Below are 14,035 nucleotides of genomic sequence, written 5' to 3' on the forward strand. Positions count from 1 at the left end.
TTTTACGTAGACCATTAGCTAAACAGCTAGTGTGTTGGCTTTCCATGCTGGTAACCAAAGTTCGAATTCCAGTGGTTTGAAGTAGAATTTGTGGTGAACATAGAAGGTGCAAGGTAGTGGCTTTTTTGTGGGATATTCCCATTTCCTCTAGTGGCATTCTATGGCTGTTTCACTAATCATGCGATGCTATGTAGTTCACCCTCCCATGGTGCACCAAGACAACACTAAAGTGGCAGCAACAAGAAGTAAAGGACAAGTGCACCATACTTCTAGGTGGGGGTGCTTAGGTTAATGTCACAAAGTCAAGTATCTGTCATTGGAGAAAATAAATTGTGTATTTTTAAGTATACTGCATTTAAGTATCAAAGAATTAAACTACCCTCTCAATTGTAATGAAGTTCCTAATTATTGATGGGAATATTCGAATAAAAAAATACGAATTATTCGATTCTCGAGATATATCTCGAAATCAAGAACAAGTATTTGAATACTTTGCTCAGTGATAGATGCTGTGAGAAGTGGAAAATAAGAACAGAAAGAAATAGTACAGAGAAGAAAGATCTCGAGAACACCAATTGCCTACAAACATTAGATAGTTGCGTGCAATAAAGACTTAATCTAGATTATCTCTCTTTCTCTCTCTCTCACCTCTCATCTTTCTTTCTCTCGTCTAATTATGGAGCAAAGGAATTTAAATACATCTTTATCGAAAGCTGCACTATGTGATAAAGTAATAAATATAAACTTCTAAGCTTCCACAATATACTGATGTCACTGCTATTGTTATCGCTGTCATGCTGGATGTTGGATATGAGAACTGAAAAGCGAGAACTTCCCGGAACTACTCAAGAACAAGTAATCAAATCGTAATCCCAATAAAAGTATTCGAGAACTTTATTCGAATAAATCTTTCAATTCTTAATATTATTCGAGAACAGATTAATCGATTATGCCCATCACTATTCCTAATCCTAACCTCCAAAATACACCATCCATTTCATATGATTTGATCGACTTGTAAGTCAGCACTGACAGAAAGAATCAATACCATACACCACATTCTCGCTGCAATACTGACTTTATACTCACTTATATTTATCAAGAATACAGACTGCCTTCGGATGGGATGAGCAATAAGCTTGATGGACCTGCTTAATGCGTGGAGCAGAAGTGAGAAATACTTTTCCCACACGCTGTTCCACAGCAGTCCGCTGGTTACAGTCTTCCAAGGTAGAAAGTAACTGCTGATGTGTCTCCACGACATTGCCAATGTTGCCTACCAACTGACGGTATTCTTCTCTTGTTAAACTGTAACACAAATAGAAATCGAGCCGTAAAACAACTACTGGTATATTACAGTTCTTAGAAATCATCATTACTTTTTCCTTTCTTTCTCTCTCTCTTTCTTGTTTTCTTTTTTAATACAGCAAACTCTTAATTATCCATCCCCTGTTTTTGTATGGTTTGAGAGTTTCTCATGCGTGATTCTTCAAAATTTTATTTCTGTTAAAAAGAAAAAGAATAGAGACACAGACAGCAGAGCATCAAACATGCTATTGCAGCTCGCAATATTTTCTCTTAAACTATCCCTCCCTTCATAACTCTTGTTCTATGTTGGTTCAAAAGTACCTCCCTGCAAAGAACTGTGTAATTTACACTACAACTAGAATAAATAGCAGAATACAGATATATTTTAGATAATTATTTATATTTGGTGACAGTGAATCCGATTAACTTATAAAACTTTCTAGTCAGAAGACAACAAACAAAAAGTTTAGTCACTCCGAGATTTGTAGAACATAGAGTAAGTGTGTTAAGTTTACTGAGCATTTTTACAAAAACAATTCCTTTGCATTAAATTAGTTAATGATAACCAGGGAAAGGATTTATATGTAAATACATATTTACTTATAAAGCTAATATAATTTATATTTTGCATTATCTTTATGTTTCACAATGTGTAGGGTTGAAAAATCCTACTTTTATTTTCCATATTTTTCCATATTTTAGAGTTTAGTACATATTTTCGTTAATTTCCATATATTTTCCATATTTCATATAAAACAGTCCATATTATATTAGGTTTAACAATAAAACAAAACAAAATTCCATTAACTTTTAAAAATACATTTCAACAATAGAGATTTAAACACATGTTCAGTAATCCCTTTAACATCAGAGTTATTTGAAAATTAGCAGTCCTATCAACAATGGGAAAGTAAGTTACAAAACTGTATTAATTTAATTTAAAATTTTTAACAGACTTCAGTTGTGCAGCTCAACAGTTAAATGCCAGTCAGAGTACACATAGGTTCAGTTTTGTAAATCATACTATAAAGACGGTAAATATGCCAAAAGTACGTCATTCAGTCAATTTAAAATCAAAACTAACAAGTTACATTTCAGAATTTAAAGAAGATGGTTTATCAACTGACAATAAAATATTATTTTGTAATTTGTGTCAGTGTGCAGTATCATCTACACAAAAGTTCCTGGTGCAACAACACATTACAACTAGTAAACATCAGGCCAACAAACAACTAAATTCCAAGCAGAGACAATTGTTTTTAACACAACCAACAACATCGAATGTAAGATCTGAGTTTAACATCGACCTGTGCCGTTCTCTCATCTCTGCTGATATTCCTCTCTACAAACTAAAGAATAAGGTCTTCAGGGAATTCCTTGAAAAATATACTCAACATACAATCCCGGATGAGTCAACACTTAGGAAGACGTATGCTCCATCCATCTACGATGAGACAATACAGAAGATAAGAGATGAAATTAAAGATAGTTCAATTTGGGTTCCCATTGATGAGACTCCCGACAAAGAAGGTAGACTTGTTGGTAATGTAGTTATCGGTTTGTTAAGTGAACAATATTCTGAACGAATTCTTTTACATTGTGATGTTCTAGAAAAGTGCAATAACAAAACTATAGTTAAACTGTTCAACGAAGCTATGGGTATCCTGTGGCCAAAGGGTATTATGTACGATAATGTGTTATTCTTTATTAGCGATGCTGCCCCTTATATGGTCAAAGCTGGACAAGCATTATCTGTTGTATATCCTAAATTGACTCATTTTACTTGTGTGGCGCATGCATTTCATCGTGTGGCAGAAGTGGTCAGAGACAATTTCCCTAAAGTAGATTTGTTGATTTCATCAGTAAAAAAAGTATTTCTCAAAGCTCCCAGTAGAGTTAACGTGTTGAAAGAAATGTACCCTGAAATTCCATTGCCACCAAAGCCAATTTTAACTAGATGGGGTACATGGCTAGAAGCAGTTGAATATTATGCCAAACATATAGACTCTATTAACAATGTTCTCCTTGCATTGGACTCTGAAGATGCAGTCTCAATTGATACTGCGAAAACAGTTACCTGTGACATAAGTGTGAAGAATGACTTAGCTCACATTCAGCATACATTTTCATGCATCATAAAAACGCTCAAAAGTCTCCAAAATAGGCACCTTTCACTATCTGAAAGTTTTGAAATTATAAATAGTACTGTGGAACAACTGAATCGTGGTAGAGGTAAAGTTGCAGATGCAGTAAGAGCTAAGGTGGACACTGTACTTTCAAAAAACCCTGGATATGAAGAACTACAAAAGGTTGTTGCTGTGATGAGTGGTGAATCAACAGTGAAGATTAACTTGGACTTATCCCCAGCAGACATTGTGAAATTGAATTATGTACCAGTTACTTCTTGTGACGTCGAACGCTCTTTTAGTCAGTATAAATCTATCCTCAGAGACAATAGAAGAAGATTCACTTTTCAGCACTTGAAAGAAATGTTTGTAACCTATTGTTATGGTAACAGACAATAAAAATTGTGTTTTGTTGAAACTACATTGGAAGATAAGGTACGTCCATTATATTTTTTGTTTAGTTTGATTAAAATGTACCAATATTTAACGTACATAGTCATTTTTTTATAATTTTAAGTCCATATTTAATTCCATATTTTGGTAAAAATCCATATTTAATTCCATATTTTGGTAAAAATAACTACATATATATTTACATATTTCATATATTTTTAGTCCATATAAATCCGTTCCCTGATGATAACTTATAAAACTGACTACATAAACACGAAATCATTATAGACAATTTGTTTCAGCATACGTATTTTATACACAAAGCTTTTTTATTAAAGAGTAGTACTGCATTACAACGTACTAAATTTATATTTGGCAACTGAATGTTTACTGAAATTTTATAGCTCCATAAAACAGGTTTGGCATCAATCAATCCACTAAAATATGTTCTGAAGCAAACAAGTTTAATAGTTAAAGTAAGTATCCTTAGGATGCCAATACGTTGGCTCCTCACAGAAAGAAACGGTTTTAACAATCTAAGTTGATAGATGGATTGTTTTATAACACTAACGCTTCACTTTTCTTGCACTTGAACTTGAATATACTGTAGTAGTTTTCTTATAAACAAGTCGAAACTTTATCACAAAGGAAACACAAACGACGAATGTATATTCTTACTTTAATCTTTAATGCTTAGGCTAATGTTAAAATCTGAATTTACGTTTGTTTATATAACTGGTAGTTTCTTTGTCTTTGTTAATTCTAATATATAAAAGAAGTGTTATGAATAGATTAAGAAGAAAAGGGATACATGTTTTGTTTATTTATGTATAGCTGAGGAAAACAAATTACAGTTAGAGTATATGTAATTGAATTTCTATAAATTATTTAACATTTATTATAGATATGCATGTTTGCAATGAAAAATCCTGTTTATCAGAATACTCGCAGGAAACATTTCAAATGCTACTGTAATGTACATGGGCCTTTCAACAACTTTTGGTTCAAACATTTCTTTTTTCACCCAAATTTACCAAACATTGCGCAAAATTTTACGTGGAATAAATGTGATATCAATCTAGAAAAACTAGAACAGCTGACACTAGAATCCATAGCTAAACGATTCCCAGATGAAACTGGGCACATACTTACACTGATGGCTCTATGATCAACAAAGGACAAACTGGAACAGGAATATATTCAACACTGTTCTCCCATTACATCCCAAGTGGAAGAGACGTAACACAAATTTTTCAGCAGAAAAAGAAGTAATAAACTTTGTCCTAAAACAACTATTATACAGAACAAGTCTATCCCAAAAAGCAGTGTTCCTGGTCGATTCCCAAGCAGCAATACAGGCAATCGTACAACAAATAATAAGTATCCAAGAAGCCAAAAACATAATCAGAACTCTAATCAATGTGCAGAAAATCTTAGTATTCCAATTGACCCCTCACACATGGGAACAGTGAGGAATGATAAGGCAGACTATCTGGCCAAGAAAGGAACCAAACCACTACAAGTAAGGACATTGGACAAGAAAGCAATAAAGCAACAAATAAAATCAAAAGCCAGCGAACATTTCAAAAAGAAAACAAAACAGTTGACAGCAAACAAATCATGGGAAAACATTAATCAAAACTGGAAGGAATAGAAAAACGAACCTAGGCAGGAAGCAAACCTGCAACCTTCAGGGTAACAACACAACATGACTGTCTAGCATCAATAAAAACAGACATATACGGATCAGAAATGTGTACTATATACAAGGAAGAAAACAGTAAAGTTGATATAAGCCACAATACACTGTAAATGGCTACACAGAGATCTTCAGAATCGATAAGGTTTGAATTTTTCAGAAAGATGTGCAAAGCTGACAATAATCAGCACAAAAGCCATCCTACTTCAGTCACGATTCCTGGCAAGGTGCAACATGCTATCATGCACAGGGATCAGCATGTGATGTAACAGTAGATAGATGGAATTAGTAAAAGTACTGGTAGCTTAAATTCCGCAACTCAGGACAGGGCTACTCAAAGGTATGTTCACAATTTAGAGACTTTTTGAGTCCAGAACAGAATAAACAGAAGAAGAATATCTCTGCTGATTTGCTGGCTGTATAGAAAAGGGAGAGAGATGATTAAATTTCTCGAAAATGATTAATTATAAGAGCAAGGAATACAGGATTTGCATGGTGGTAATTCTTAAAGTCAGCACATTTAAGTAGGCCTAATATATGCGGTTACTTACACATCAGATTTCAATTGTTCGAAACATCACTCAATGGGAAAAGAGAGGAGAAACTGGGATAAAAGTTTTTGAGTAACTTATAATAAAACGGCACTTACATTTCTGATTTTTCCAATGGATGGAGGAAATTCTTCAATAACCCTTGGAGTTCGGCAACATGTGCTTTTTCAGAATCTATTAGATCTTTCAAGACCAAATTTCGATACACTTTCTGTTGCGCAATTAATTCTGGTGGCAGTTTTGATGGCGACGTCTTGCCAGCTAAGGGACTTGTTTCTGAAAAAGAAAAGAAACCTACAACAATTAAGAATTCTGTCCAAAATCGATTTATATTTACACTAAAACAACACCATAATGTTGGAAATTAGTTTTCATACCATGTAAGAGGAATATACTGTGCAACATTATGCTTTTAAAAGATAATGTACACTTACTATTTATTTTACATTACATTTTTAGTTCAGCATAAGATAATTACTGAACAACTCCACAGTACACTATCAAAATTACACAATACTGATTAAAGAGGCATGTAAAATAAAAATGTGACTATAATAGTATTAAATTCACTAACAGTATCTGTTCAAAGAGAAATTTATGAATAGCTACCGGTAATAAAAAAAATTGCAGTGTAGTGTACTGGGATAATATTTCACAAGATCACCTCTAAATTTCATTTCAAGTCATTGGTGTTCCATCTGTTTACAGTTAGTTTTTTCTTTATGAAAAATAAAATGTTGCAATATTGCATTAATAAATAATATCACAAACAGATAGTACACTAATCAATTAAACGAAATTGGCAAGTGCTACGAAGTTAATCTCACTGTAAATAGTCAGGCAATTCACCGCATGTGTATCTCTGATGAAAAGTGTCTATACCTTGTGTCTTATATTCTTTAACGTAGTTGGAAGGGAACCATCCTGTTTTGTCTCCAAGTGTTCCTTCCCACCATCCGCCTTCTTCTCTTTGTGTTATGGTGATTATGTCACCCTTCTTGAAGCACAGCTGCAAACATATGTTTCCCTCTTATTTATCAAAGAGAATAATACTTTGAAGATTATAACATGTACAGAGAACACGAAAAACTTCAAGACATGTAAAAGTGTTCCCTTTCAAACTCGGAAAACTAAAATTCCACATGAAGTGTCTAATTCACACACACAGTTTAGGGCCTACTGTAATAGTGAGGGTGTGATTTGAAGACCTGTGATTTTGTCGCTGTGACAGGTTTGTCACTGGTTCCGACTGTGACTATAGTTCCAAAATCACAGCTCCGAGAAATTGCCATCTCCAACTGATATGTGATTCATAGCAATGGCAATTGATGTATGTGTATGTAACAGCTTCAGAGTCCAGACAACTGCCTAGTCAGAAGATTAACTTGAAGGACAACATAACTGGGATATAGTTTAATTATCATCTCATTCTAAAGGCGTTAACTCCTTGATACAGACTCTACAATGCACTCACTATATTTTTCCACGAATGATTTTACCCAATATTCTTCCCCAAATAATTTACCTAATCATTCTAAACATTCTTGGGCGAATATACGCACCCATACATCGCGATAACATAGCTCAGAGTGTATTTTGTTTTTAGTATACTCGCCGTGCTAATCATTATTGTTAATATTATTTATTGTTATTTATATTTACTATTTATTTAATCTGAGGGAGTTATGGCCATCACACCTTCTCTACCACACCACCAGAATACAAACAAAAGAAACAACCGCAGAGAGAAGCAAATAAGAAATTGAAATAAAAATAAAATACAAAAAACACAAATGCAAATATACAAAATGAGTGGAGGAAAAAAATTACAAGTATAAAGATAAGATCACAATAGGCACAAAAAAGAACTAATGCAATATATTGACTGGCTAATATATTAGTGATATAAGACATGGCTCTGAAATCTGACTAGTGTAATGTAGCTAGTCGGCAATGTATGCAGTGGAGGGGGGAAGGAAGTGGCCACCCTACCTCATTATTTCCTAGCCTAGTTGCTCATAAATTATGTCTTGTTGGTATCACTTGTGAGGTTCAGACCTGTCTTCGGACAGCTGACTAAACAACAATAAGACATGGCAATGGTATAACAATTAAATTCGCAGAATAGCGATAAATATTTGTCAGCTCGTGATGAGAAACATTAACAACCACCAAGAATCATTCTAACACAAAAAATACGCCATGATAAAATCGCTATTATCTGTCACAACAATTTTCCGGAGCTGTCACAGTTCGGAGCTTTGATGGCAAATCGCTATCACACTCCACCTCTAGCCCACAGTACATATATAAACAGATTTATGTTATATCAGACGTGTAACTAGTACACTCTTCGTTTAAGAATAATAAAACATGCTGATGACTGTAGAAATAGTACCTATGTTATAAAATACACAATACTCATTTGACTATAGGAACAATGAAATCTTATGAGAATATATTGTCTAAAATTATTATATTTCATATATTTGACAAATATTAACACTGAATAAATTCATACATAAATATTTCTAAACAATCTAAATTTATTGAGAAGTGGCATTGCACAACAATACAACCGTTATTAAATTACTGAGAAATTTGATTTTTTTGTAATTCATTGTTGACTCTCTAACCACAGTATGTAATTTGCTCTAACAGCTCTTAATACTTTCTGGTTGGTCTCGATAATACTTACTTTGTCAACAATATGATGTTGAAACATGTGTTCAGGTTCCTGTCCAGTGACAGTCCTAATATATTGTAATTTATTTGAAGAATGGTTTATTAATAATAAACAAACTCGCATTCACAGAAATTTCCTGATTCTAGATACTCAGGGAACTTTTCTTCTTGAAGGAAAATTTCCCGAGAGCTGAACCCGGGAATCGAACTCGGGACCTCCAGATCTGGAAGCGAGCATGCTGACAACCAGACCACAGACGAAGTCAGAGAAATTTGATGTATGGAGCTTTCTACTGACTTTTAAGTATTAAATGTAATGTTAGTTTCCACCAGCAAAATTTAAATTTATCAGAAATTAAACATGAGCATGTAAAAGTTACAATTTTAATGAATATTATTACTGCAACTTTATTAGAGAATTATCTGTAAGAGAAAGAGAACTCATTCCCGATATTGAATATACTGTATTCTAAACACTGAAAAAACATTAAGGTACAGTACAAGCACAAACTCTAGAATCTTGATACCATAGTTTTAAATACTAAATGATTTTAGTGTCTTCATTTATTCATCTGAAGATATTTCAAAATGCTAACGCACAAAATAGATTCTTCTAAGTGATAAGAAAATGAGAAAAAATTAACAATATTAATGGAAAAATTACGAAGTACAATTACACAGATATTTCACAATACTTATTATACTTTATAGGTACAAATACGTATAGAAAGACCTTCTACAAGCGCAAACTAATGTGGTTCTACAAGACATTCATGTGAACACAAGCTGACAAATAAACATCAACGCAAGAATACAGAAATCCATTTATGTCAACATCGCAGGGCTTAACTGGGGGATTTGCCAGAAGAAGGGCATACATGCACTAATGACAAACTAACAAGATTTTGGCAAATCCCTGTATTTTTCTCCACAATTGTTCTCTTACACTTTAAGTCTATCTGCCACAAAAGTGAATTTAATCAATACTGGCCTAATAACACTAAAATTAAATTAAGTACTTCGGTATATTATTTTAAAAAATATAGAGACTTATTCTGAAATAATTTATTCTGTATGAAATAGCAAATCGAACAAAAATAATTTAAAGGTCAAAATAAAGTACTAATAAACAATGAGATAAAACTATTAATAAAAAAATTCGAATTTTATAACTATTTTATCATTAACATCTCGATTTGAAGGCAAATAACCTTCTTATTCTCATGTAAAATTTAATCATAAATGCAGAGTTTAATTGACTTAGCATATAAGAGAGATGTAAATAAACAAGTTCTCTGTTTCTTATTCCATAACTAAGAAATCAGATCTTTAATATGAAATGCAATAACATATTTAGCCTAATACTATACAACATTTTCATAACTCAAAACAAAAATATAATTTTATTGATAGATATCACAGTCTTAATTAACATACCAGAACATGAACGAATTAACCTATATAATTATGGAAAACCTTGAACCAGTTTTTATCAAAAGCACATATAGGTTAAACTGAAATCTATTTTTACTACAGCTCTGAAGAGACATTTTAATATTTACATTCTAATTTATAAATTTAGTAACGTAGGCCTATCAAACGATCAAAGTATGACATCGCAATAATGACATTACTGTACGTTTTATGTCAGTAGAAGAAAACATAGGCGAACGGAATCCACACCATAAATGGAGTGCAGAAATGTTTCTATGCCATTACAACAACTCAGATCTAATTGTAAGACTGTAAATACATGCCAATATTACTATGAACAAATTAATATCAATATTAAATCAATATTACTGCAGTAATTTCTATAATGTACATATTAAAAACTATTCAAAAGTAACATAACATGCAAATAATTACCTCATCATTGTTTTTTCCTTTGAAAGAATAAACAGCCTGAACCAAAAATGGTGTTCCGTCTAGAGCCATTTTTCACTTTTAATAACGCAAACAGCACACAGATGATTTCACTTTTCACTTCATCCAGTCACACAGACTACATCCTATAATAAAATGACGTAAATATTTGTGTTAACAAATTCAATAATAGCACAGACTATGAGCATGCAATTACTTCTGACACCATGACAGATCTGGGATATTCTTATACTTGGGTCTTCGTACATTATCCGATTCTTTCTTAGTCCCTGTTCTCCCTCCTGGATCTTGGATGTGGTTCTGAGAAGCTCAGGAATTCTTGGCAACAATTCTTGGATAGCCTGCAAGACTTTGGACTCTAGCCAACTGAAATACCGTCTCATCTATAGGGCAGATGGCAGCTAACCTTACTCAACAGCATGTGTGGTTCAAGAAACATTTGTTCAGAGGGTGCTCGCTTTTTGATAATATGGGGGGTGAAATTACAGAAAAAAGTTAGACCTATGTCTCTACTGCAAAAAACTTAACGATAGATTTATTTCAAAACATACATTAGAGCTATAAAAATATAATAAATATTTGATCACAAATACAATACATATTAGAACATCACTCTATTAACATAAAATTAGAACCTGATTAGATCTAAATTATACAACCAATCAATTATACTTTTCTTAATTGCTTATTTTCTTGCTTAGTAGTTACCGCATGTTTATACAGTATTTTTAATTCCGAAAGAAATACTTGACAAGACAAAACTAAAACAAGAACAATGTCTGAAATGTAAATAAACACAGCTCTAAGAGCCAAGCTATTTAGACTGACATACAAAACCATGCTGTGGAAGTAGAATAGATGTAAACACACCGTAATTATTATTTTTAAAATAATTAAACTATCTAAACCTACTTCGTTAAACATTTTCAAGCTTCCCTTACTCCACACAATGATTCGTGGAAAATACTTTCCTTATAAAGTAAATTACATTACAATGTTACTTCATTTAGATTCTGAAAACATTGTTACACATTTTAATTTAATTTATATCTTCCAAATTACTATTCAGAATTTTATTTCATCTGTTTGGTTCTTATATTTTTTCTCACTTTAGACCTAATTTCATGGTATGGCCACCGGCGTAGCTCAGTTGGCTGAGGCACTTGCCAGCCAATCCAGAGTTGCACTCAGACGTGAATTCGATTCCCTCTTGGGTTTTTTATTTCGAGATTTTCCCCAACCACAAAGCGAATGTCAGGTAATCTATGCCGAATCCTCGGCCTCATCTCACCAAGTATCATCTCGCTATTACCAATTCCATCGACGTTAAATAACCTAATAGTTGATACAACGTCGTTAAATAACCAAGTAAAAAAATAAATATTCACGGTACATTTTTGGCATGCTTACTTGTTGTAACTTCAATTACCCAACAAACACTACTTAATAATGAAGACCTCTCATTAATGAAGAGTTTAAAATTCAGCAATAGACTTACAGATGTTCCAAACGGAAATTAACTTTTAATAACGAACGCATGAACCTAATTAAATGTTCACGCAAAAATCCTTTCATTTAGAATTGCGATCGAAAAATCTGACCTCAGGTCATGATAAAAATATCTCTTGCCAGCTGTACATCTCAACGCGCACATAGGTAACATTGTTTACCAGTAAGAAAAGATATAAAAAAAAAAAGATACAGTTATAAGCCATACATTCTTCTTAGATTTTGACATATTTTACTCCCTATTTTAAATTTAAATATTTTATAACTTATATGATGTGTTTCAAACAAGAGGGAACAAAATATATTAACATTATTGAACCTAAAATGCACAAAAATTATGTAATAACCTAAAATGATTTTTGACGCAAGACTCCCCCACCCCATTTTAGTGCCATTTTTCTGAATTGAACAATATCGTATTTATAAAAAGAAAAGAGACGCGCATTCGCACGTGCACGCATACATACTGACAAAGAAATATATAAATCTGTGTAGTAACGCATATTTATCACATTTTAACTATCGTCTTGTAGCAGTGTTCGTTGTTGAGTCACTTCTTTGATTTTTATTTCCGTGTCGTTATTACTGACGCATTAATGCAAGTTGTTTAATCATTCTGTTGAGATCAATAAATCTGTGGGTAGTGTAATGCCCTAATTTCACTTAATTTTAATCAGTTGTTTAACAACGATGCATCGGGGCAAGTTATCTGGTTGAGGTTTTTTCCGGGGTTTTCCCTCAACCCAATACGAGCAAATGCTGGGTAACTTTCGGTGTTGGACCCCGGACTCATTTCACCGGCATTATCACCTTCATATCATTCAGACGCTAAATAACCTAGATGTTGATACAGCGTCGTAAAATAACCCAATAAAATAAAAAAATCAACTATATAGGCCTAGTCTTTAGTATCGATGGTATTCGGTGACAGCAAGACGAGGCGACGATTAGCCAAGGATTATCTAATATTCTCCTTACAGTTGGGTAAAACTTCGAATAAAAATCCAACTGGGTATTCAGCCCAAGCAGGAATCGAACACATGCACGAGAGCAGGCTCAGATCAGCAGACAAAATGTGTTATTACCTAAGATAGACAATTGCTACAGATATAATTTTGAAGACAATTTGGGATTCGATGTTTTGATGTTTTCTTGTACTATAGTGCTTCAAATAAAGATATTATTACAAAAACAACCCTTGTCAAAATTGCTATTTTTCAGGAGAACAATAAAAATAAATAGAACAACACATGCCAGCTGTTTCCGTACAAGTGGTGTTTACGCTGGGTAACTTTCGGTGCTGGACCCCGGATTCATTTCACAGGCATTATCACCATCATTTCATTCAGACTCTAAATAACCTAGATGTTGATATAGCGTCTATAAACATTTGAAATAGTAGCAAATGTGTCCTTAATTCAATTTCATTAAAAGTGACTAGGGCTGTTTTTGTAATAATGTCTTCAAATATATTCACGTCCATACATTCGGAACAAGAGAAAGATGAATGTGTTTTAAGTTTTAGACGTTTCGGTAAATATTATTTATTACAATAAATGAAACTAAATAAATAGATCACTGAAATACGTCATAATACATATTCCCATTATCATACAGTAATTTGTAGGCCTCCTTCAAATTAAGTGGATAGATCCAAAATAAATCCATTGAAGGGATATGATCATTCTTTTTCATTTGCCACCTTTTATATAAAGACGAACGAACAAAATAAAAAAAAAAAAGATCATAGAAGCAATTTGCGCAATTTTCCATGTTCTATCATTTTTAATATACACAGGCCTACTCCTTTTTCTACGATTACATTTCATGTGCAACATTTCCAAATTGAATCAAAGGCAGCGAACATAAACAAAACC

The 14,035-nt window shown here is 33.0% G+C and overlaps 1 protein-coding gene across 6 annotated transcripts in view; it reads right to left on the reverse strand.

The window, feature by feature from the left end:
• The window catches only part of RtGEF (Rho-type guanine nucleotide exchange factor), a 117,796-nt gene that overhangs the window by 88,332 nt on the left and 15,429 nt on the right, over nucleotides 1-14,035 (reverse strand). For 4 of the 6 annotated variants that reach the window (XM_069841985.1, XM_069841988.1, XM_069841989.1 and 1 more), the window contains exons 2-5: nucleotides 10,632-10,774; nucleotides 6,960-7,086; nucleotides 6,176-6,371; nucleotides 1,090-1,308 (exon numbers count right to left, since the gene is read on the reverse strand). In XM_069841985.1, coding sequence (XP_069698086.1) covers nucleotides 1,090-1,308; nucleotides 6,176-6,371; nucleotides 6,960-7,086; nucleotides 10,632-10,700 — 611 coding nt within the window. In that variant the 5' untranslated portion in view covers nucleotides 10,701-10,774. Of the gene's footprint in view, nucleotides 1-1,089; nucleotides 1,309-6,175; nucleotides 6,372-6,959; nucleotides 7,087-10,631; nucleotides 10,775-10,895; nucleotides 10,981-14,035 lie in introns of those variants that run through there. The other 2 variants (XM_069841986.1, XM_069841987.1) reach the window with 2 other exon arrangements.

The sequence above is a fragment of the Periplaneta americana genome, chromosome 12 (assembly GCF_040183065.1).
Source record: "Periplaneta americana isolate PAMFEO1 chromosome 12, P.americana_PAMFEO1_priV1, whole genome shotgun sequence".
Taxonomy (NCBI): domain Eukaryota; kingdom Metazoa; phylum Arthropoda; class Insecta; order Blattodea; family Blattidae; genus Periplaneta; species Periplaneta americana.